Source organism: Hyperolius riggenbachi, chromosome 9, assembly GCF_040937935.1.
Source record: "Hyperolius riggenbachi isolate aHypRig1 chromosome 9, aHypRig1.pri, whole genome shotgun sequence".
NCBI lineage: Eukaryota > Metazoa > Chordata > Amphibia > Anura > Hyperoliidae > Hyperolius > Hyperolius riggenbachi.
This window is the reverse complement of record NC_090654.1, coordinates 39,250,502-39,274,244: the sequence shown is the minus strand read 5'-3', so window position 1 is coordinate 39,274,244 and position 23,743 is coordinate 39,250,502. Positions and strand designations below refer to the sequence as shown.

At 46.9% G+C, this 23,743-nt stretch overlaps 1 protein-coding gene across 5 annotated transcripts in view; it reads left to right on the top strand.

Moving 5' to 3' along the window:
- Nucleotides 1-23,743, top strand: part of MTMR14 (myotubularin related protein 14) — a 107,254-nt gene that overhangs the window by 74,030 nt on the left and 9,481 nt on the right. For 2 of the 5 annotated variants that reach the window (XM_068252557.1, XM_068252561.1), the window contains 6 exons: nucleotides 277-313; nucleotides 3,282-3,355; nucleotides 7,072-7,130; nucleotides 7,539-7,674; nucleotides 10,078-10,275; nucleotides 18,953-19,108. In XM_068252557.1, the coding sequence (XP_068108658.1) occupies nucleotides 277-313; nucleotides 3,282-3,355; nucleotides 7,072-7,130; nucleotides 7,539-7,674; nucleotides 10,078-10,275; nucleotides 18,953-19,108 (660 nt within the window). The remainder of the gene's footprint in view (nucleotides 1-276; nucleotides 314-3,281; nucleotides 3,356-7,071; nucleotides 7,131-7,538; nucleotides 7,675-10,077; nucleotides 10,276-18,952; nucleotides 19,109-23,743) is intronic. The other 3 variants (XM_068252558.1, XM_068252560.1, XM_068252559.1) reach the window with 3 other exon arrangements.

Below are 23,743 nucleotides of genomic sequence, written 5' to 3'. Positions count from 1 at the left end.
GCCATACAAGTTTTTTTTTTTTTTTTTTTTTTCCTGGCAGAGTACAACTTCTGAGGGCAGGGAGATACAGAAGGTCAATAATTCATGTGTTTTAACGAAGACCATGGGATATATTAAAAAATAGGCATAGGAGGCCAGATCCAGAGACACACATGCAGCCAGGGAAGTCAGGACACTTGGAACTTCTGCTTGTAGAATACATGATCCACATTGAACATTCTCTTGTTAATTCTCCATGCGCAGTACTTGATACATGGTCTGTTTTTTGCTTTCCAGGCATATGTTGGTTGATCGTCTCAGCAAAGGCGAAGAGGTAAACTGTCATCTCTACTGAGATCTTTGTGCTCCTTTGTCCCTGACATTCCATATTCTGCAGATCTGTATTATGTATGCATGCCTCTGCAGCTAATTACCCCAGCACATTGTGCAGACTGGGGACGGAGGTAGGGGCTACAGTGTAAAAAAAAAATTATAAAAGACTATAGAATAAAGAAAAAAAAAAACACTGCAGCAGTGATCAGAGCCCACCAACAGAAAGCTTTGTTGGTGGGCAGAAAAGGGGGAGGGGATCACTTGTGTGCTGAGTTGTACGGCCCTGCGGCTAGCCCTTAAATTGGATCGGAGATGAAAAACTGACAAGTAACTTGTCTATATATCTTATCTAAAGTTTAGATAGTTTACACCGCAAATCTAGCTGAAAACAGCTTCAACAGTTTCATGTTTGTTTATTCCTGTGATACAATGACAGCAGCCATGTTTTGTTTGTCACATTACACACAGACCAGCTGCAACTGCATCTCCAGCTCTCAGCTCCCTCCCCTCTCCTGCTCCCTCCTCCCCTCTGCCTCTGAAATCTCTGGCTAGTAACCTCCTCCTCCTCCTGCCCAGACTGAGCTCCCATAAGCCCTTGCTACATGGAGTGCCAAAGCACTTTGAGCCGTGGGTAAGGCTTGTTTAGTTTATAGGGAATTAGAGTATTAAAACTAAAAAAAATTTGGCTTGAGGAATGACCTATAAACTATGTGTAAGGAACACAATTATGCAATGAGTAAAAGTTTCTCGGATCCACTTTTAAAGCTGCAGTGGCCTGAATTGTAAAAAAAATAGCCTGGTCACTAGGGGGTGTAAGTCTGTGGTCCTTAAGTGGTTAAACAATACCAGCTGCCTGGCAGCCATGCGGATCTATTTAGCTGCAGTAGTGTCTGAATAACACCAGAAATACGCATGCAGCTAATCTTGTCAGATCTGGTTAGCTGCATGCTTGCTTCTGGTGTTATTCAGACACTTCTGCAGCCAGAGAGATCAGCAGGGTTGCCAGGCAACTGGTATTGTTTATAAGGAAATATGGCAACCTCCATATTTTTCTGACTTCAGTTGTCCTTTAAACCCGGAACAGAAACAGAACTCCTGGGAATACTGCGGCCTAGAAGTGGCTAATTAGAGTATCCGTATACTGTACTTTACACAATTTGAACACCGGTTCGCTTTAAAGGAAAGCAGTTCTCTGAGAAGTTTACGGGTTGCCATCTTTGATTGGACTTATTTCAGTGTCCTTTTTACTTTATTTGGTAATGGTCTTTTTACTTTTTAATGGCATAACATGTAATTGTGGACCTCCATTCCTGCCTTGCTAAGCTGCTCCCATTGGCCAATCTGTAGTCATGTGATGTAACGGGATTAGCAGTCACCAGTCTTAAAGTACCCCTGAACTGTAAATAAACTGTTCAATAAAGCCCATGGGGGGCTAGATTACCTTTTCCTCTTCTTGGGCTGAATCTTTAGTTGAAGAAACTGCTTCCTGCAGCCTTGTGTCATGCAGAACTGTGCAGTTCCGGATCACTCCAGCACTTTGTCACTGCGCAGGCCCAAACTCTCGCCACCAATGTTCAGTCCTTGCTCTGCGCCACTCTGAGGCACTTCCTGGAGGGGCGGGGCACACCGACGATAACAAGCCAATAGGGTTCGGCACTACGAGTAGTTATGAGGACGTAGCTCCTTGTAATCCAAATTTAACTTGCCTTTGCCGCCACCTATAGGTGATGCGTTGCTCCTGCAGTCCACGTAACTCCACTACTTCTGGGTTTGAAGGAGGAAGTAGTGGAGTTACGTGGACCGTGGCGGTATAGGTAAGGTGACACTGGATTTGTTCTGGGACGAATGTACATCTTATACGGAGGTGTAATTTTACAGTTTTTCACCATAGTGCCCCTTTAAGTTAACCTATAACAGCTTTTCCTGTGACAGACGTAAAACTTTTCCCCATCGTAGGATCTCTAAAAATCAGATTAACTGCATGCAAGTTTCCAATTCGCCCCAATGAATTCCACATCCTGTTGCGTATACAATTTAACTTAATTAATGCTGGCCACAGACATACTTTTGCCCAGGTTTGATGGAAGTGTCCTGGCGCAGCAGTGGCGTTTCTCCATTAACTGCCTGTGACGTTGCCATAGCAACACAGCTCTAACCAGATGTTTCACAAATCTCGTCCATCCTAGCTCTAGATTCTCCAAGCTTTCAAATATTTTGCTCCTCCCCTAAATTGCATTGTCAGTTTAGCACCATATAGGATGATGGGGCTGTAGATGGTCTAGGAGATGCTAATACCGGCTTGCATGCAAATTTAATGCGAAGTGCTTGCAGCAGGTCTAGATCAGGAAGTGAGTTTTATTGGCCCAGGTCCAAACTGCATACAATTTGCAGTAAAAAGGAATGCAAGCCAGAATCCCTATCTCCTTGATGATCTCTAATGATGCCTCTACTGTACTGCCTTGCTTGCACTTGCTGAATTTTCCTGTCTGACCACCAGGGGGAGTTCTAAAATAGCCTCACTAATCCTGCCTTGATTGCACTTGCTGAACATTCCTTTCTGACCACCAGAGGGCGCTCTAAAATATACTGTAGCTTCCCTAATCATGCTTTTATTGCCTTGCTTGCACTTGGACTTTTCTGTCTGACCACCAGGGGAGCTCTAAAATTTAGCCTTTTCATTTCGTGCTTTGTATTTTTTAGAAAAATGTTTTTTTTATTTTACTCTGTTTAACATTTAGTCAATGAGGTTCAACTCCTTATAACTTGCATGTGAATCCTATGCAGCTTGGGACTAGGCCAGTAAGATTCACTTCCTGCTGAATCTGATTGGCCCAATTCCAAATGGTATAAACAGGCTCGCCAAACACATTTTTATTGCTAGCTAGACCACCTCTAGGTTTAAAAAAGATAGTATTATACTCCATGCCACCAGACTGTCTTTACTTACTGCTCTCTCTTTCTCCTTCCAGATATTTTTCTTCTGCTTCAATTTTCTGAAGCACATCACTTCGGAGGAGTTTTCCTCGTCAGGGAGGAGGAAGCGGTAAGCTTGTGCCCGGCACAAGAGATAGAAAAAGCAGCAGCTGACCTCGTTAGCAGAGCCGGCTTGGGGATATCGATGGAGGCCATCAAACCCCCAGTGTCCTGACCCAGTTTGTTTAATTTATTCTCTGCTGGAAAGGTTCCCAGGCTGGGACCAGCCTCGCACGGAGGTGTGCTCCGAGGCTCTGCAAGAAGCAGTCCAATTTCCAAACTGGATCCGTAAGCCGAGCACTTAGTATAATGCACGGGGAGCGGCACAGATGTCTCCAAATAGCTTGATCAGACAGTCTAAAAATTCTTTCTCCCTTTTCAGGGATATTTCCCCTGTTTCAGCAAATTATGTAACCTGCAGCTAGAGAAGCTGGGTTACAGGCTGCTGGTTTTTATGCTGGGGAAGTAGAAGAGAAGATAAGGCAAATATTTAGTCTTGTGTGTTTATATTCCTGTGAAAGATCAAAGTCTAAAACCCCAGACAACGATCCAAATATACCCTCTCATGGCTTAGTGAGCAAAGTGTCCACATAGTCACTACAGCTGGTGTCTTCATAACCGGACTCTTCCCCCAGACACCAATCCAAACATATGCTCTGATGGCTTAGTGAGCAAAGTGTCCACATATTTAGTGTTTTCACTAGAGGACTATCCTTAAAGGGAAGGTCCAAGCAAAAAGTTTTACTTACCTGGGGCTTCTACCAGCCCCATGTAGCCATCCTGTGCCCTCGTAGTCACTCACTGCTGCGCCAGTCCCCCGCTGGCAGCTTTCTGACCTCGGAGGTCAGGGCCACATCGCATACATTTTTACGCGTTCCAGCTAGTGCAGGAACAAAAATATACGCGTTGCACCACTAACGCGTAAAAATGTATGCGTTAATGTTCCTGCACTAGCGGGAATGTGTAAAAATGTACGCAATTCGGCCCTAACCTCTGAGGTCAGAAAGCTGCCAGCAGGGGACTGGAGCAGCAGTGAACGACTACGAGGGCACAGGATGGCTGCATGGGGCTGGTAGAAGCCCCAGGTAAGTGAAACTTTTTTTTTTTTGCTTGGACCTTCCCTTTAAGACATCAATCCAAATATATGCTCTGACTTGGTGAGCAAAGACTCCCCATGCTCGCCACAGCTTGTGTTTTCACTAGGGGCTCTTGTCAATAAACTTAAGACTTTTTGTCTATTAAAAGGATAATGAAAGGAGTTGGTAGCAGATTCTGCTTTTCAGACAGGAGGAGGCAGATACAGTTGGAGCAGCAATTCCGATGTCTTTACTGTAGTCAGCTCCCCAGTGTCCTCAGATTGTCCCTTCTGTGGCCTTCATCCGGAGATGTATTTGCTGCAGAGTCGGTTCTACAGTGACCTCAGATTGACCTGTGGCCTTCATTCTGCGAGGTCTTTGAAGTCACTGGAACTGACTCCACAACATCTAGAGATGAATTCCACAGAGCAGGCAATCTGAGGTCACTGTGGAACTAACTTTACAGCATATTTTTTTCTTCTGTGGCCTTCATCCCTAGATGTCTTTGCTGTAGAGTCAGTTCCACAATAACCTCAGATTGGCATTTCCACAATAGCCTCAGACTGGAACTGACTAGAACAAAGATGTCTAGTGATGCTGGCCGCAGTGATCTCAGGTTGTCCTTTCTGTGGCCTTCACCCTAGATGTCAGTTCCACCGTTGCTTCAGATTGTCCCTTCTATATCACCTAAGTGTAATCTTAAATATTCTAGCATGTACTGTGTCTTATGCTCACGTAGTTCAATTGCCCGATTTAGCAATCTCTTCAGTAGCTGGGTAGAGGATGCAAGCCCTTCTCTCGTTTGGTCCATTCTTTAGTAGTTTTTCATATCTTTATTTTTTTGGGTGGTGGGAAGGACAATGGTAGCACTGCAGCTTCTAGATAAACCATCCAGTTTACTACTAACTAGTAAGGATTCCAAGTGCAGACAGTGTAAGCTGGTAACACCCACCACCTAATGTGTTCTGCACGTCAGCTTGATGAACAGTTGTATTTTAGCACCAGATGTTTATCTTGGAACGTTTTGCCTATCTGGCCTGCTGAATTTATAAGGTGATAGGTCATCCGCTTATTCTCTTCCAATATTCCTTCCAGAAGAATCTCCTGCATTTTGTGTACAAACTGTCTTCAAATGTACCATTGCCATGTCTGCAAAGAGGAAAAAAAAAAACCCTCTGGCAATTTTTAGAGAACTAACTCTGGCTGCAGTATTAATGAAAAGTGAAAGTTTCAGAATGGCTTTGTATAACACTACCATACTACTCTGCTGTCCATCTCAAGTCTGTTTATGGGGAAAAGTGCTGGAGCTTTTTCGTTTGTCAGTATAATTGGGTAAAAGTCAGAGGGCCAGATTTATCAAAGCAATAGCTTGATGGCCCAGCGTTGCCCGGGTATGTTTGGCTGGTGTTGGCTCCTCCCACTTTTTTTTTTTTTTTTTTTTTTTTTTTTTTTTTTTTTACCCTAACACACAATTACCCAATGACCAAGTGTGTGAGCTCTGCTGTACCCCGTTAAAAGTTGCCGTCTAAGTCTCCTAGCGACGATCACTGCTGGGAGGCTGATGGCGGAACGGAGCGCCGTCATTGAAGCGGGGATGTGCGCACGGTCCCCTGCAAACTCCGCCTCCAGGACTGTACGCCAATTGGCGATAGGCGAACCTGGGGCTGCCGCCGCATCCACTCCAATTGGCGTGGAGCGGTCTTTAAGAGGTTAACAGAGGCAGTTTAGCACAAATTTCTAGAACTTCACTACACGTAAGACAAGTGCAGATCCATTCCTAAACTACAGAAGATTAAGAAGTGCATGATAGCACTTCTAAAGATTGTGCAGGTTAGGAATTAAGTGTTCCCCGCCCACTGAAAAGCTAGAGGACAGGGCCAAAGCTGTCAGTTGGATTTCTTAGATGTAAAAATACGTTTTTTTTTTTTTGTTTTTACATGTAAACATTACTGATTTTTGTGTAAAGTCATTAACTTATAGGAAATTAAGCTCACTTTTTCCCCTCCAAAATTGCAAAACTGGGAGGAAAAGATCAGTGCGTATATTATGTCGAAAGTCTGGCCAGGTTGCCCCCCCCAAAAAAAAAAGTTTTACCCATCCAGCGACTCATGCTGTCCCCTCAGTCAGTCTCTGCCACTGTATACACTAGTCTTGCATGGCCTCCGTCCTCTCAGGATCACTGGCGCTCAGCATCAAGTCATGCATGTCGGCATGAGCAGCTAGAGGGTGCCAGTGAACCTGGAAGTCCGGAAGCCACGCAGGACGTGTGTGTGTGTGTGTGTGTGTGTGTGTATAGCGGCAGAATCGGCTGTATACAGTGGCGGAGACGGACGGACGACTGAGCACGTCGATGGCTCGGTAAGAGCATGCAGTTGGGAGTGTAATCGTGTAGCTGGGCAGTGTAGTCAGTGTAGCTGAACAGTGTAGTTAGTGTAGCTAGGATAAATACAGTTTGGGAAGGAAAAGGTCCATAAGATGCCCCAGCACAATAGACGCACCGGGTTTAGTATTTATTATTCCTTTTTTTTTTTTGCCCTCTAAACCTAGGTGTGTCTTGTATACAAGAGCGTCTTTTATGAGGAAAAATATGGCATGTGCTGAGTATCACGCCATGTCCGTAGCTGGTGGGTGCTGGCCAGCACTGGATTTCCGTATGCAGGCAGTGGTCTGATTTTGTTGTAGTCATTAAAGCAGTTCTCTTGTCTTGTAGGCGGAAGAGCTCACAGCCTCGGGATCCAGGGCTCCTGTTGGAAGACTTCTGTGCGTTAAGTAGGTCTTACAGTCATGTCCACTTCAGAGAAATTATGGAACGTGAATGTTAGTCCATAAGTTTTTATGTAAAGTCTGCAGAAAGATGTCATGGTCTCCTGGTTACATGGACTGAATGTTTGCTTTCATATAGGTTGCACTGCATTGTGGGGACTTGTGTCGGCACAATCTGATTTGAATGACATCCACACCTCAGCCTCTTGGCCTTCCTGCTAGATATAATTGATAACCTGCTAGTGTTTTAAGTGGACTCTGACTTTGTTGTGATTTGAATGTAGTTTGGAATCTGGCCTATCCAAATCTGCAGCAACTGCTTTTGGTCCTTTTTCCAAATTTTTCTTATGCAAATTGCACTCTCATATCCAAAAAACAAATGTATTCTTCATCTGAATCCTGTATCTCTTCTAGGGCCTCGGGACCGTGGCAGTGTCACCAGTCTGAGCAGCGACTTCTCTGTGATAGCGGAGGACTCCTCCAGTACCTTTGGAACGAACTGTGAAGCTGTAGATCTCATGGCCTCCGGTGCACAGAGCCATGCTGTCTGGTGAGAGTACACTCCATACGCCTGCAGTTTTATCTTTGGCACCAGGACCCTGATTGCACCAGGACCCTGATTGCACCAGGACCCTGATTGCACCAGGACCCTGGCTCAGTAAATGTTGCTTGCCGGGGATGGGGACCCAATCCCTTGGGCGACATTGCAGGGTTAAGGCTGTGCAGACATGTCGCTGGCTTGTATGGTAGTGATGTGTTTCGTTCTATGCAGGGGGTGGTGTAGTAGTGACGTCATGCTGCAGACTGGGTAAGTGGGGAGAACAATGCCCTTAGCCGTGGCTCCAGGATGCATGACTGGCCGAGGGGTCGGTGGCTCCCGTACACATCCTGGATTCTTGGTCATTATTTCATCTAGTGTGTGTACGGAGCTTAAAGGATAAGAGCGAGGCGACAGAGCTGCAGAAAAGTGTTTATCTGCTGCGTGGTAAAGTTCCCCCACCCCCCCCCCCTCCCGATTGCCTCAAACCGTCTGGACCAGGCCTCGACCCTCCCTGGAAGCAGTACCGTGCATTACACGCCGTGCTTGTACACTTAGAAACCCTCGCCTGCCGCATTCGGGCTCCCAGAAGTCTCCAGGATGTGAGCAGGTGCATGGTGTCCTGGAGACCACCCGGAGTGCAGACATGGCAGCTGCGGGTTTGTAAATGCCCAGGCCTGTATGCAGCATGGCTAACTGCGCACGGGGGCAATGTGCAGTACTGCGGCCCTATCCAGAGTGTTAGAGGCAATGGGGGGGGGGGGGGGGGGGGGGGGTTGGAGAGTGACTCAATCTGTGTCCCAGATACTTTATGCAGCAGATGAGGTAGAGCGTTTATGCAGTTCTGTTGCCTTACTTATCCGTTAAGTGCTGGTTCGCAGAAGAGGCAATTAAAATGTACTTTTTGATTGCTGACCATCTGCAAAGCACTAGTGCAGTGTCTCTGTAGGATATTCCCACATCAGCATTGCAGTTTGGTTAAAATCACAAACTTCTTTTTTTGGAGCGATTTCCCCTTGAATGAATGTGCAAAAACACACCTGCCTTTAAAAATCACTATGAAAAAGTTGACCTGGTTAGTGAGGCATTAATAATAGTGACTTGGAGGCAAATTTGATGCAAATTTTGCACAACTGGACCAATCAAAATTGACAGGAAGTGGATCTGATTGGCACAATTTCATGTGAAATGCAGTTTGTATTACATTTGGATGCAAGCCAGAATTACAAGAATCCCATTGACCGACTGTAGTCTCCACTAGCTTGCAACGGTTGCCTTCATATCAGAGCATATGGGAGGGCTGCTGGCAGCGTGTGTGACGTACGTACCTGCAGGGAATATCTTTACATCTACTTTCCTTCACCGCCTGCTCTGAATGGAGAGAGGCGGCATGTGGTAAGAGCATTGGAATTTTGGGTCACTCAGTAGATAACAGCTAAAGATTAGAAACCATTTGTTTTATTCTATGCAGCTTGGATCTACATGAATTTCTTTTTATGTAGCACTGAAAACTTTTGCAGCACTTTTTTACATAGAGTATATAGGGGCGGACCTTCCATGAAGCCATCTGAATCCTATGATTCAGGTGGCAAAATCTAGGTAGGGAGGAAGGGGGGCGGCAGTTTTTGGGCCACCTGGCTCATCTTCACGCTCCTGAACACACACTACCCTCTTCATCCATATATCCCCCGAATACCTGTCCTCATTTGACCAGTGGTACTTGCGACTAATCGGGCAGGAGTGTTGGCATCAGACTGGCCAACCACATCCACCTGCTGCTCCTTTTTGCTAATTTGTGCTGATGGTCTTGTTGTGGGCGTGACCATGGCATAGTCATTGGGCCAATCACTGCACTCGATCAGTAGCGGCAACATCTGATATGTCATGGCTATTGATCGAGTGCAGCAACTTGCCCAATGACAGTGCCATGGTCCCCACCCGTGAGACCATCGGCACCAGTTAGCAAATGGAGCAGCAGGTGGCTGTGATTGGCTAGACTGGTGACCGCACCCCCACCTGACCGTTCATGTGCCAAAGCTTCCCCTCTGACTGGCCATGGTGATCTTTCGCTGGTGACATTAGTGTTTTGGGGGGGGGGGGGGGGCACAGTGGCCCCAAACAATTGCATTTTCCTTTTAAATTTTTCCTTTTAAAATCTAATACCAGTTTTTGGTTTAATACCAGTTTACTGGTATGCTTGTTTCAGGTGTGTGATTCAGTCACTACTGCAGCCAAAGAGGTCAGCAGGACTGCCAGGCAACTGGTATTGCTTAAAAGGAAACCTCCATATCCCTCTTTTTAGGTTCCCTTTAAAAGAACATACACGAGGCATTTAGTATGTGAAGAGTCTGGCTCAGTGAAGGACATGTTTCCGTTTCCATTGCTACAGAATAACTAATCTTTCCTTTATTGCAGGAAGAAGACCCATGCCTCTTCCCCGCAGATGGTGCTATGGAACCGGGCTGCAGAAGACCATCTACTCCCCCATCTGGGAACTGAAGCAAAGTCCTCCAGCTCCTCCTCTTCTAACCATTCAGAAGTGTTCCTGAGAGCAGGGAGCAGCCCCCTGGAGGTGCCGCAGCGCAGGTGGGACGCGCACAAATCCTATCCTCTGTACGTTTGTATTTTTATGGTTTCCTGTAGAACAATGTTGTCTTGTAAAATTGTGAATCTTCAGCTAGATGTGACATTTGTCTTCAGCATAGGCTTAGCTTGCTGCACCTGCGCTGTGCATGTGCTTAAGCCTGTCCTGTATCTGAATGGAGAACTATTGCGATCATCTTGGCTGCCAATAAAATTCCCTCTCTCTCTCTGTGCAGCCCATGGGAGGCAGGAAATGTGGGTGTCTGCAGCTAATGGACAATTTAGGTGTCCGCATAGGCGCTAATGCAAATATCAGCAATCGGGCGCCAAAAAGAGAAATTTGGGCACCTGATAAAGAGCGGCCACTGTTCAGCTGAGATTTTTCATGTTGAAAAATGTTTTTTTTTTAACCTAGATTTTAAATCTTGACATCTTTGGGTTTTGTTGTTTGTGTGTTTTTTGGTTGTTGTTTTTTTGAGGGGGGGGGGGGGGTTAATTTTTATTTATTTTTTTTATTTTGGCTTTTTTATTTTTTGTATTTACGTTGTTTTTTTTGTTTGTTTTTTTGTATGGCGGGTGAAGGTGGGATATAAGATTAGGCGTCAGGAAAGAGTGTTTTAGGTTTGGGCGTCAAAGTGTGTTTTAGGGTTAGGCTTCAGGAAAGGGGGGTTTTATGGTTAGGTGTCAAAGTGGGATTTTGGGGTTGGACATCAGAAAGGGGGGTCTTAGGTATAGATGTCAGGAAAGGAGGTGGGGGGGTTAGGGTTAGGTGTCAGAAAGGGGGGTTTTAGGGTTGGGCATCAGAAAGGGGGGTCTTAAGGTTGAGCATCAGGAAGGGGGGGGGGTTTGGTCTTGGGCTTCAGGAAGGGGGGTATGACTATTAGCTGCATACTTGTTTCAGGTGTGTGATTCAGACGCTACTAACCAGAAAGATCAGCAGGACTGCCAGGCAACTTGTATTGTTTAAAGGGGAACTGAAGAGAGAGGTATATGGAGGCTGTCATGTTTATTTCCTTTTAATCAATACCAGTTGCCTGGCAGCCCTGCTAGTCTATTTCTCTGCAGTAGTATCTGATTAAAACCAGAAACAAGCATGCAGCTAGTCTTGTCAGATCAGACTTATAAGTCTGAACCATTGAAACACCTGCTCTGCTGCATGCTTGTTCAGGGGCTATGGCTAATAGTATTAGAGGCAGAGGATCAGCAGGGCTGCCAGGCAACTGGTATTGTCTAATAGGAAATAAACATGATAGCCTCCATATACCTCTCTCTTCAGTTCCCCTTTAATAAGTAATAAAAATAGCAGCTTCCATATCACTTCAGGTTCTTTTTAAAAGTAAATCGGCTAGCCAGGGAGCTTATACTCCAATCAACAAGCTCTATCACAGAGTTGCCTACACAGTGCTAAGAAAACATTTTGCCTGGAACTGGGGCTTTAACAAAATGTATTTAAAAACCAGACATGAAGGCCCCTCCCCCCCACCACGCTTATAGCCGATTACAATTCATCCATTTTTTTAAAAAAAATTTTTAACCCATTAGCCGCTTCAAAGGAATTATCTTGCTTGAGATAAAATGTTAGTCAGCAGAACTTGTTGTGCTGCAAATTCTTGGAATGCTTTGATGTCTCTCTGTTGGTAGACTATATACAAACTGAAAGCAGTTCTGTAATTGTCTCTCACTGCCCCCTAGTGACAAGTGGCCATAAATACACATTACATCAGTACTAATTGTTAGCAAAGAAATGTAACAAATAAAAATGTGCTAAAATAAATTGGTCTGGAGCACTTGCAAGCTTCTAAATAAATTGGCTGCCAAAGAGTTAATGTTGTAGGTTCCGTAACCACCCATAGTCTTCTGACAGCTCAGAGGACCCGACACCTCGGTAAGAGGATTGCTAGAAGTTTGGGAAAACCTTCACGCTCTTTATTGCTCTTAGGAGACAGACTGTCTGCTCTGGTCACTGTATGAAAGCTGTCTAGCGGATTTCTTCCGTTTGCTGGCGCTTTAGCGCAGGTCACCGCTTTCACGACCCGACACCACACTCAGCACTCCAGCTGAGAGACTGCGGCATTGGCCTGCAGCAGGCTGGGACTTGGCACATGTCACAGGAACAGCAGGTGCAGAGCTCTCCGACGCTGGATGTGACGGCACAGTCCTCTTCCCAGACTAGCAGGCTTGTGACACAGGCAGATGAACACTGCCCTGGTTTGCTTCAAACTGCTTGATCTAGATCACATTAAATGCGTGGGATGCCGGCCTGGATTGCTAGGCAAAAAGGCAAAGCTTACAATTCGGCTTTTTTCATATGAAATACTGGCCAGTCTATCTGCAATACATGGATGACCTGCTAAGTCTTCCACTTCATCTATCTGCGTTCTGCTCACAATACAGACATTTCTGTACTGTACATTTTCAATACCAGTGGCTGCAGAATGGGTGGCCTGTACTGCAGAGGACACTAACAGAAAAACAAATCGGTGTTATGAGGCCGAGGATGCATACACACATCTACAACACAAAGGGGGTAAGGAGCCCAGGAGAGTATAAAACGGAGTTAGACAAAAGGGGGCAGCTGCTTACCTTAATAACGACAAATTCATACATCTGAATATAATTTTTAATAAGCACTCTGCCTACTTCCTCAAGCCAAAGAAAGTGCTAAAGGGTTTCAAAAGCCTTTATTTGACCTGAGGAAGTGGGCAGAGACCTACAAAATGCATTGCCTGTGCTTATTAAAAATATGATCTATATATCTCTATCTACACCTCTATATGTACACACACACACACACACACACACACACACACACACACACACACACACACACACACACACACACACACACACACACACACACACACACACACACACACACACACACACACACACACACACACACACACACACACACACACACACACACACACACACACACACACACACACACACACACACACACACACACACACACACACACACACACACCCTATCTATGGTATATCTATATCTCTCTGATGGAGCAGAACTGGCTCTGTAGATTACTCCAGCATCACTACAGTACACAGTGCTTGGGAAGGGGCAGAGAAGCTGGGGGCAGAATTGGCTCTGTAGATTCCTCCTGCATCACTACAGTGCACAGCACTTGGGGAGGGATAGAGAGGTTGGGGGCTGTGCACAAGACCCTGCTGCAAACTGAATAAGGACTGTCTACAAATCTATATCTACAAAACTTTGTATAATTCATTATCAGTGACTGAGCAGATGCAGTCAAAACTGGGCATAGAGCGAAAAAGCTTTCTGCTCTATGCATGCAGAGTCCTCAAACATCACTACAGTACACAGCACTTGGGGAGGGGTAGAAAGGCTGGGGTAGAGCAGCCCTGTACACAAGACCCTGCTGAACACTGAATAGGGACTGTCTGCAAAACTTTGTATGATTCCTTATCAGTGGCTGAGTCATTAGAACAATTGCGCAGAGAGCAGAAAGGTGTTTTTTTTTGTTTGTTTTTTTCCCCCTTTGTGCCCTTAGTTGTCAGTCACTCAAGACCGGGAAAAGAAACTTCTCCTTCCACGGCGCCCCCTGCGGCTTCTGGGCCCCCCTGCGGCTGCATCCCTTGCAGGGTCTATTGTTATGCCCCTGCCTGGGCACCTCTTACCCCCTTTGTGCTTGTTTCCCTCCATGTGAGGGCTAAGTCTGGTCACTACGTGGCTGATACCAAGTCAGGACCTTACTACAGGTTTTGAAGACTGCAACCATCACCACCCTCTCTGGGTACCTGAGTGGCGTCGGGATTGTGCATCTCCACCTGCTTTCAGTGGTTGGTTACTCCCTGTGCATCCTCCGTTTGTGAGTATTTATTTTGCCTAATTTGGCACCATTTTGGCTCCCAAATCTTCAGCGAGACACACCACACCTGAGTTTTCTCCACTTGCCTTACTGGTTGGGTGCTCCTTTTAGCAATGCAATTTTAAGTACCTTTCCAGCTTACTCAGTATGCTTCTGTCATATCACATGCTACACCATCTGGGCTCCAGCTATTTCGGTATTTTCTCCTATCGCAAGCTGTGATGAAATACTGAGGTGAGCCGCAACGTTTACCCCCTTGCCATACTCTGCACTGGCTCTGAAGAGATCAGATCTAATGCCGTCACCACCAGGGCCATGGAGTCAGTACAAAAATAATCAGACTCCTCAGTTCATGAAACTACCAACTCCGACTACAGGTACCCACGATTGCTTCAACTCCGACTCCTTTATTCTAATACTTACCATGGCTCCAGGTACCCAAAAATTACTCCGATTCCTTAGCCATGGTCACCAAGTCACAACAAGCTTTGCACTGCTTCGCTGGTGGCCCTCTCACGCTATCAACACCTCAGAGTGGCTTTCTCTGATCAATGGTCGAACATACTTGGGGAACATCAACTTTTTTTTTGAATAGATTATACTGACGTGGTCTCCACACTGAATCTGTAGTCTCTTCTATTACAAGACAACACTTCAATTACAGAACTTCATCTAAGCCAGGGGTGTCAAACTCCAGTACAAAGTGGGCCGACATTTAACACTAGGACCTAGTTGCGGGCCAACCTCAATGTCTACTGCCCACCTTCCTCACTTATAAAGTTCCTTGGTATCCAATACCCACCCTCCAACCCTTAAACAGTTCCTTGGTATCTAGTGGTCCTCACTCTCTCCCCTGTACAGTTCGCTAGTGTCTAGTTGCCCCCACCCTCCCCTATACATTCCCTAGTGTTAAGTGTGTTCCCCTACCTTCCCCATATGGCTTCCCTGGTGATCTAGGGCTTCCCATCCAATATAGCTTCTTTGACAGTGGGCCAAACCTAAAGCAAAGTGAGGAAACCACTTGGGGGGGGGGGGGGGCACATTTTCTCTGAGGGCGGATTTGGCCCGGGGGCCGGAGTTTGACATGTATGACCTAAGTACACTGTTCAGTATTTAACTTAGTCTGAAAGCTCATGAAAGGGCAAAAGCTCAACCCAAGTTCAGATGTGAACAGCCCTAATTCTGTTTGATGGCATAGCTAGCTGCGACAGCTACTTCCTACTACAGTTGGCAGAGCTTGCTCACCGATCAGTTTGCCAACTTGCCGTGTGGGCAGCACTGGCGTGCCTGCACTCACTTTGCGTTCCTGTCACCGGGAGGTGGAGTGAGGCAGTGCCATGTAGGCAGGCCTGCTTTTGTTTTTCCAATGGGCTTTCACTTTCTGGTTTACCCAGGTAACCCGGTTTCTGATTGGTTGCGGTGCCACTTATTGGGCGTTAAATAAGCAGTGTCTAACTTGTTTGCCTAATGCCACCTCCTATGCTGATTGTTTCCGAACCTCTTAGAACTCTGAAAGTGGAGATTTTCTGAAATAATGTTCAGGTGGAGCTGTTTAGAGGTGAACTGCATGTAAAGTTATAAGTTTTAATACTTTTTTTTTTTTTTTGTAAAGTGTTTAAGTTTTCATTTGAAAATGCAAGGTTTTTTTAATCGTTCAAAACCAGAGCCTTTATCTTGCATGGTGTCGGGCAGAAGCATTTTCTTTTCTAATTTTCTTTAATATGTTCCTTGTCCAGTTTTGCCTCCCTTACTACTTCTCTGCCTTTTCCTCCCCATTTCAGTTTCCACTGCATGGCCAATATGCAATTAACGTTTTCTCCTAGGTGATATCTTCACACCTTGTCATAAAATGCCATTTACACCACCCGCAAGCTAGAAATTACTCAACATATTGATAGAACTTTTTCACCAACTTTTAGATATGTTTTAAATTGTAAAATACTTTATTACATACAGTAAGTTCTATTTAAGTTATTTTATAGAGAATATGAAAATTATGTCCTAGGAGATAACTCAGGAGAAAGTTAATTGCATATTGGCCTGTATGTCATCCCTATCTTCCCATCCACCTTTAATCGATCATGTTCCCTTTTTACAACTTTTGCCTTGATGGGGTTCTTGATATACTCTTCCAATAGTTCCTTCTAATGTATTGCTGCTTTTCACCATTACTTTCTCCCAGCAGTTTTCTGCCTTCTCTTCTCTCTTCTCACCCATCTTCCCCTGCTGCCTTGTCAACTTCTCTTCCTCACCTTCCTTCCATGCTGCCTTCTACTCGCTCTTTCTTTGCCCTCCTTCCTGTGCTGCATGGTCTTCACCTTCCTTCCCCTGCTGCCTGGTCTTCTCTCCCTTCCTCCACCTTCCTTCCCGTACTGCCTGGTCTTCTCTCCCTTCCTCCACCTTCCTTCCCGTACTGCCTGGTCTTCTCTCCCTTCCTCCACCTTCCTTCCCGTACTGCCTGGTCTTCTCTCCCTTCCTCCTTCCTTCCTTCCCGTACTGCCTGGTCTTCTCTCCCTTCCTCCTCCTTCCTTCCCGTACTGCCTGGTCTTCTCTCCCTTCCTCCTCCTTCCTTCCCGTACTGCCTGGTCTTCTCTCCCTTCCTCCTCCTTCCTTCCCGTACTGCCTTGTCTTCTCTCCCTTCCTCCACTTTCCTTCCCGTACTGCCTGGTCTTCTCTCCCTTCCTCCACCTTCCTTCCCGTACTGCCTGGTCTTCTCTCCCTTCCTCCACCTTCCTTCCCGTACTGCCTGGTCTTCTCTCCCTTCCTCCACCTTCCTTCCCGTACTGCCTGGTCTTCTCTCCCTTCCTCCACCTTCCTTCCCGTACTGCCTGGTCTTCTCTCCCTTCCTCCACCTTCCTTCCCGTACTGCCTGGTCTTCTCTCCCTTCCTCCACCTTCCTTCCCGTACTGCCTGGTTTTCTCTCCCTTCCTCCACCTTCCTTCCCGTACTGCCTGGTCTTCTCTACCTTCCTCCACCTTCCTTCCCGTACTGCCTGGTCTTCTCTCCCTTCCTCCTCCTTCCTTCCCGTACTGCCTGGTCTTCTCTCCCTTCCTCCTCCTTCCTTCCCGTACTGCCTGGTCTTCTCTCCCTTCCTCCTCCTTCCTTCCCGTACTGCCTGGTCTTCTCTCCCTTCCTCCTCCTTCCTTCCCGTACTGCCTGGTCTTCTCTCCCTTCCTCCTCCTTCCTTCCCGTACTGCCTGGTCTTCTCTCCCTTCCTCCTCCTTCCTTCCCGTACTGCCTGGTCTTCTCTCCCTTCCTCCACCTTCCTTCCCGTACTGCCTGGTCTTCTCTCCCTTCCTCCACCTTCCTTCCCGTACTGCCTGGTCTTCTCTCCCTTCCTCCACCTTCCTTCCCGTACTGCCTGGTCTTCTCTCCCTTCCTCCACCTTCCTTCCCGTACTGCCTGGTCTTCTCTCCCTTCCTCCACCTTCCTTCCCGTACTGCCTGGTCTTCTCTCCCTTCCTCCACCTTCCTTCCCGTACTGCCTGGTCTTCTCTCCCTTCCTCCACCTTCCTTCCCGTACTGCCTGGTCTTCTCTCCCTTCCTCCACCTTCCTTCCCGTACTGCCTGGTCTTCTCTCCCTTCCTCCTCCTTCCTTCCCGTACTGCCTGGTCTTCTCTCCCTTCCTCCACCTTCCTTCCCGTACTGCCTGGTCTTCTCTCCCTTCCTCCTCCTTCCTTCCCGTACTGCCTGGTCTTCTCTCCCTTCCTCCACCTTCCTTCCCGTACTGCCTGGTCTTCTCTCCCTTCCTCCACCTTCCTTCCCGTACTGCCTGGTCTTCTCTCCCTTCCTCCACCTTCCTTCCCGTACTGCCTGGTCTTCTCTCCCTTCCTCCACCTTCCTTCCCGTACTGCCTGGTCTTCTCTCCCTTCCTCCACCTTCCTTCCCGTACTGCCTGGTCTTCTCTCCCTTCCTCCACCTTCCTTCCCGTACTGCCTGGTCTTCTCTCCCTTCCTCCACCTTCCTTCCCGTACTGCCTGGTCTTCTCTCCCTTCCTCCTCCTTCCTTCCCGTACTGCCTGGTCTTCTCTCCCTTCCTCCACCTTCCTTCCCGTACTGCCTGGTCTTCTCTCCCTTCCTCCACCTTCCTTCCCGTACTGCCTGGTCTTCTCTCCCTTCCTCCTCCTTCCTTCCCGTACTGCCTGGTCTTCTCTCCCTTCCTTCCCGTACTGCCTGGTCTTCTCTCCCTTCCTCCACCTTCCTTCCCGTACTGCCTGGTCCTCTCTCCCTTCCTCCACCTTTCTTACTTTGCTGCCTCGTATTTTCTGCCCTTCACCTTCCTCTTCTCTTCATTGTGCCCCTGCCATACCATAATTTTTTTTTTACTGTGCAGGCTTCCATTACGCCCCATGATTTTCCTTTCTGTTTTATCGACTAATTCTTTTGTATCACCTAATAAAACTGTTCCCTAAAGGGCAATCTTAACATGTGGCCTCTGAGCTGATAATTGTGGTTAGGGACTTAACACCATCTCTAGTTACGCTTTCCTGTTGGAAGACTTCTTTAGCTTTCTCTAGGCGTCATGCAGCACACATGCGCCGGTGCTTTCTCCCAGTCTTCAGTTGTATTCTCTTTCTGTGACTTGCTGGCTGCTGCTATGATTACATTTAACCACACACACTCTGCCCTGCTTTCAGGGCCTGGGATTTGCATGCGTCTTGGCTTTACCACAGCTGCCTAACTCTTGTAGAGCGCAATGCCCGGCTGCCCGCTTGCTGCTCTCTTACAATGAATGGCACTCTGTCGCTTCCTGATAGAGCAAGTGTTTCTTCCTGTGGTGCCTCAAGGGGCGTGGCAAGGGATGAGTCTTTGTAGCTGCAGAAGACATTCACTGCAAGGTCTTTCTCTCTCCGCCGCAGATCAGCAGACCACTCCCTGCCTGGATCGTCCGTCTCCACAGAGTATGGCAGCTGGCAGATGGTATCGGAGGGTGGGAGTGTACATGACCATGGTCTCCTGAGTACCGGCACCTTCCTTCCCTTCAGCTTCACAGATGAAAAGTCTAACAATGGCCTGTAAGTGGATCTAGCTTGTGAGCTGCTCAGCTTCCAGAATTTGAGCCATAATTACTAGTGTCAGCCAGAGGAGGGCAGGAGGAGGCCCAGACTGGAAATCAAACATACAGTGGGGGTTCATCACCAACCTATACAGAGTGATTGGGGGGGTGGACTTCTTCACCAGTCAGTGGGTGGGGCTTTCACAAGTTCAGTTTGAGGTATAAGCTGAGGTTTGAAATCTGATTTTGGCTGATAGGTTTTTGGCTGGGCATAAGGATTGGGTGGGCATAAATCGGGGTCAATAATTAGAACACATTTAGTTTAGTGTAGGGGTTTGTATACATTTTGTAAAGAAACTTTTAAATTTATAAGTTACAAATCATTTTTTTGTCCTACCAGTACCTGGTATGCAAGCTGAACTGTCTGTACGGTTGCAGTAAACCAACATTTACTCTTAACGCACAGCTCACCTGCCCAATTTTTGGAATAGCAGTGACCCAATCAGAGCCCACATCTCACCTGACCCAGGGTGGGAACAGCAGTAACCCAATCCGAGGCCACAGCGCACCTGACCCAGGGCGGGACTAGCAGTGACCCAATCACAGTAACCCAATCCGAGCCCACAGCTCACCTGACCCAGGGTGGGAACAGCAGTAACCCAATCCGAGACCACAGCGCACCTGACCCAGGGCGGGACTAGCAGTTACCCAATCACAGTAACCCAATCAGAGCCCACAGCTCAACTGACCCAGGGTGGAAATCGCAGTAACCTAATCCGAGGCCACAGCGCACCTGACCCAGGGCGGGACTAGCAGTGACCCAATCACAGTAACCCAATCAGAGCCCACAGCTCACCTGACCCAGGGTGGGAATCGCAGTAACCCAATCCGAGGCCACAGCTCACCTGACCCAGGGTGGGAATCGCAGTAACCCAATCCGAGGCCACAGCTCACCTGACCCAGGGTGGGAATCACAGTAACCCAATCCGAGGCCACAGCTCAACTGACCCAGGTCGGGACTGGCAGTGACCCAATCGCAGTGACCCAATCAGAGCCCACAGCTCACCTGACCCAGGGTGGGAATCGCAGGAACCCAATCCGAGGCCACAGCTCACCTGACCCAGGGTGGGAATCACAGCAACCCTATCAGAGGCCACAGCTCACCTGACCCAGGGTGGGAATCGGTGGCTCAATCAGAGGCCACAGCTCACCTGACCCAGGGTGGGAATTGCAGTAACCCAATCCGAGGCCACAGCTCACATGACCCAGGGTGGGAATCACAGTAACCCAATCCGAAGCCACAGCTCACCTGACCCAGGGTGGGAATCACAGTAACCCAATCCGAGGCCACAGCTCACCTGACCCAGGGCGGGACTAGCAGTGACCCAATCGCAGTGACCCAATCCGAGGCCACAGCTCACCTGACCCAGGGTGGGAATCGCAGTAACCCAATCCGAGGCCACAGCTCACCTGACCCAGGGTGGGAATCACAGTAACCCAATCCGAGGCCACAGCTCACCTGACCCAGGGTGGGAATCACAGTAACCCAATCCGAGGCCACAGCTCACCTGACCCAGGGTGGGAATCACAGTAACCCAATCCGAGGCCACAGCTCACCTGACCCAGGGTGGGAATCACAGTAACCCAATCCGAGGCCACAGCTCACCTGACCCAGGGTGGGAATCGCAGTAACCCAATCCGAGGCCACAGCTCACCTGACCCAGGGTGGGAATCGCAGTAACCCAATCCGAGGCCACAGCTCACCTGACCCAGGGTGGGAATCACAGCAACCCTATCAGAGGCCACAGCTCACCTGACCCAGGGCGGGAATCTGTGTCCCAAACAGAGGCAGCGGCTGCTGATCATCGAGCAGCTTGCAACTTTGATTTGTCTGTTTTAGAGCTAGTCTGTGAGATGCTGAGATGCTCATTCATTGACTTGGTAACTCTTTGGTCACCACTAGTGATTAGCATCCAGTTTAGAGCTTGCAACTTTAAAATTGTATCCCACTTGGCATTGGAATAGACAATGCACTTCCTTATGGTTTTGACTGGCACAGTGCAAATATGATGCAAATTCTATGGCTGGAAAATAAGCAAAAAATTAGATTTTTGAGTCCCTAGTTTCATTCCTGACCCCTAAAAAAAATGCATGGGAAAAGGTTTACATCCAACAGCCCATTAGTCAAGGGTTAAATATCATGGGTTAAATCTAGGGTTGACAATGAGATGCATATTCTTTTTAATGCAGATCAACAATTGCAGGGACATCTAAACACCAGGAAACTATAGAGGAGGAGAGCCACTAGACACCAGGGAACTGTATAGGGGAGGATGAGAGTCACTAGATACCAGGGAACTGTATAGGGAAGGGTGGGGCCACTAGATACCAGTGAACTGTATAGGGGAGAATGAGAGAATGAGGGCCACTAGACTCCAGGGAACTGTATAGGGGAGGATGAGAGCCACTAGATACCAGGGAACTGTATGGAGATATACATTGAGGTTGGCAGCGACTTAGAACCATTGGTCAATTTTGGCCCACTTTGTATTTGACTGTGGCACCCCTAATATAGAGACCCTGTGGGCTGTATGTGGATTCAGGAAGCCTCTGGACCATCTGGAGACTTCCCACTACTGAGGTAAGTATCTAACTTTTATATGTATTTTATTTCTTTATAGGCTACTGCAGGTGTCCGCTAAGGGAAAAAAAAGGTGTTCAGAAGTTATCAGCTGTACAAGTTTTAGAAACCCTTAAGGGCTCTTTTCCACTATGAAATGCGATTGCGATCACGATTCCGATCGCGATCGCAATCGCGTTTCAATTTCCACCATGCGATTGCGATTGAGCTACTATACTCATTATAGTCCAGCTCAATTGCATACAAAACGCGGCAGGACGACGATTGCGCTTTGACCAAAATCGCATCGCAATCGGATCGCACTAATGGAAATTGCTGCTGCAGTTTCCATTAGTTTAATGTACCTTGCGATTTGCGATCAGCAGCAAATCGCAAATCGCAGGCTAGTGGAAAAAGGCCCTTAGTCAGCAGGCTGACTCCTCCTTGATGAATATGAAGAGGCATGTACAGCAGCAGTACAGACCATTGTTCTCATTGAATAAGCCCTTTCCGCCTGGCTGAGGTTTTCTTTGATTTAACCTCTCTAAGATCCCTCACCTGTCTTCCTCTACAAGCTCCTTTCTGCAGAAGACTTTCAGAGATGTAGGCTGTAATCCGACCGCTGTGTCCTGCCCTCTTAATGAACTTGAGGGCAGAGCTACTGTGTGGCTTTGCATCATGCTATGAACTCCTTCAGCTGTGCTGCTTTAGGTCTCTTTGTCAAAGGTAGCACCGTGGTCCTTACTGGGCCACTAGACTTGAATAGGTCTCTGTTGCGGTTGGTTTTCATAGTTGTTCTAACGCTACAGTGGAGGTTTGAGAAAATGTTTTTTTTTTCTTTGAGAAGTAGGAAATGAGATCTGTAATTACTCTTGTTTCTCATATCATGGCTCCGTAGCTCTAAATATGTTGCGCTGTGAAAGCTGGTCTGCATGGCTGTCAGCTGGTTAGGCCTTGTTCACATTATAAATCGCAAGCTCTGAGCGATTTATTGAGCCATTTTGTAAGCGCTTTTCTAAGCGCTTTTGTTTAACGTCAAGAAGTGAAAAAAAAGCTGCTAGTCAGGAAGTGAACTCTTTGCCCCAGAAATGAATACAATTAGCCTCAATTCTGGTAGGGTTATCAAATTACCTCATGTGAGCTCATTTACCTCATGAGGTAATGACATTCAGCAATTGTTAGGTTTTAGTCATGTTTTACCTCATGAGGTAAATTATGAGGTCATTTGCATTAAATTTACCAAAAATGGCCATTCTCATGGAAATTAGGCGGCATGTTAGCACATACTTTACCGATCAGTTTAAAACCTGCCTGTACCTGGAGGTAAAGTCAATTTGTATGCATTTTGCAGTTTTTAGTGGAGGTCCTATTGCTGTTTGTGTCATTCCTATTCAGGGTGTGCAATAGAAAACAATTGTAGAAACAAAACGCCAAATATTTACTGAATTTTTTTCATAAGGGATGCCTATAAAAATACTTTACATAGATTGTGCAATGTTATGCTGTGTATATGATTATGTAGCAAACGCTTTTAAGGCAATTTTTTAAAATTTCGGTTTTTGGTTTTTTGTTTTTTTGTTTTTTTTTGTTTTTTTTAGCGCTGGCAATCACCCCTAATGTGAACAAGCCCTTGAGATAGTTGACTAATCCTTCCCATCTCACTTGCACATGATCAGTATTGCTGTGGATGAGTTGAACTCCCTTTCCCCTTTGAAACAAGTGTGAATGCGTGCAGTAAATTCAATGACACAGAAGGGATCTTGAGGCATCTACACCTGAAGTGAGCAATATGTACGCTGCCATATTTATTTCCTTTTAAACCATGCAGATTGCCTGGCTGTCCTTCTGATCCTCTGCCCTTTATATATTTAACAATCCGCTCCGAACAAGCATGCACATCATTTGCTCTGACTGAAATCTTAATCACACACACACCTTAAAAACAAGCATCACTAATAAGGAATTGCAGCCATCAAACCCTTTCCTGGCAGAAAATGGTTTGGGAGCAGGAAATGGATAAAAAGGGTCAATACT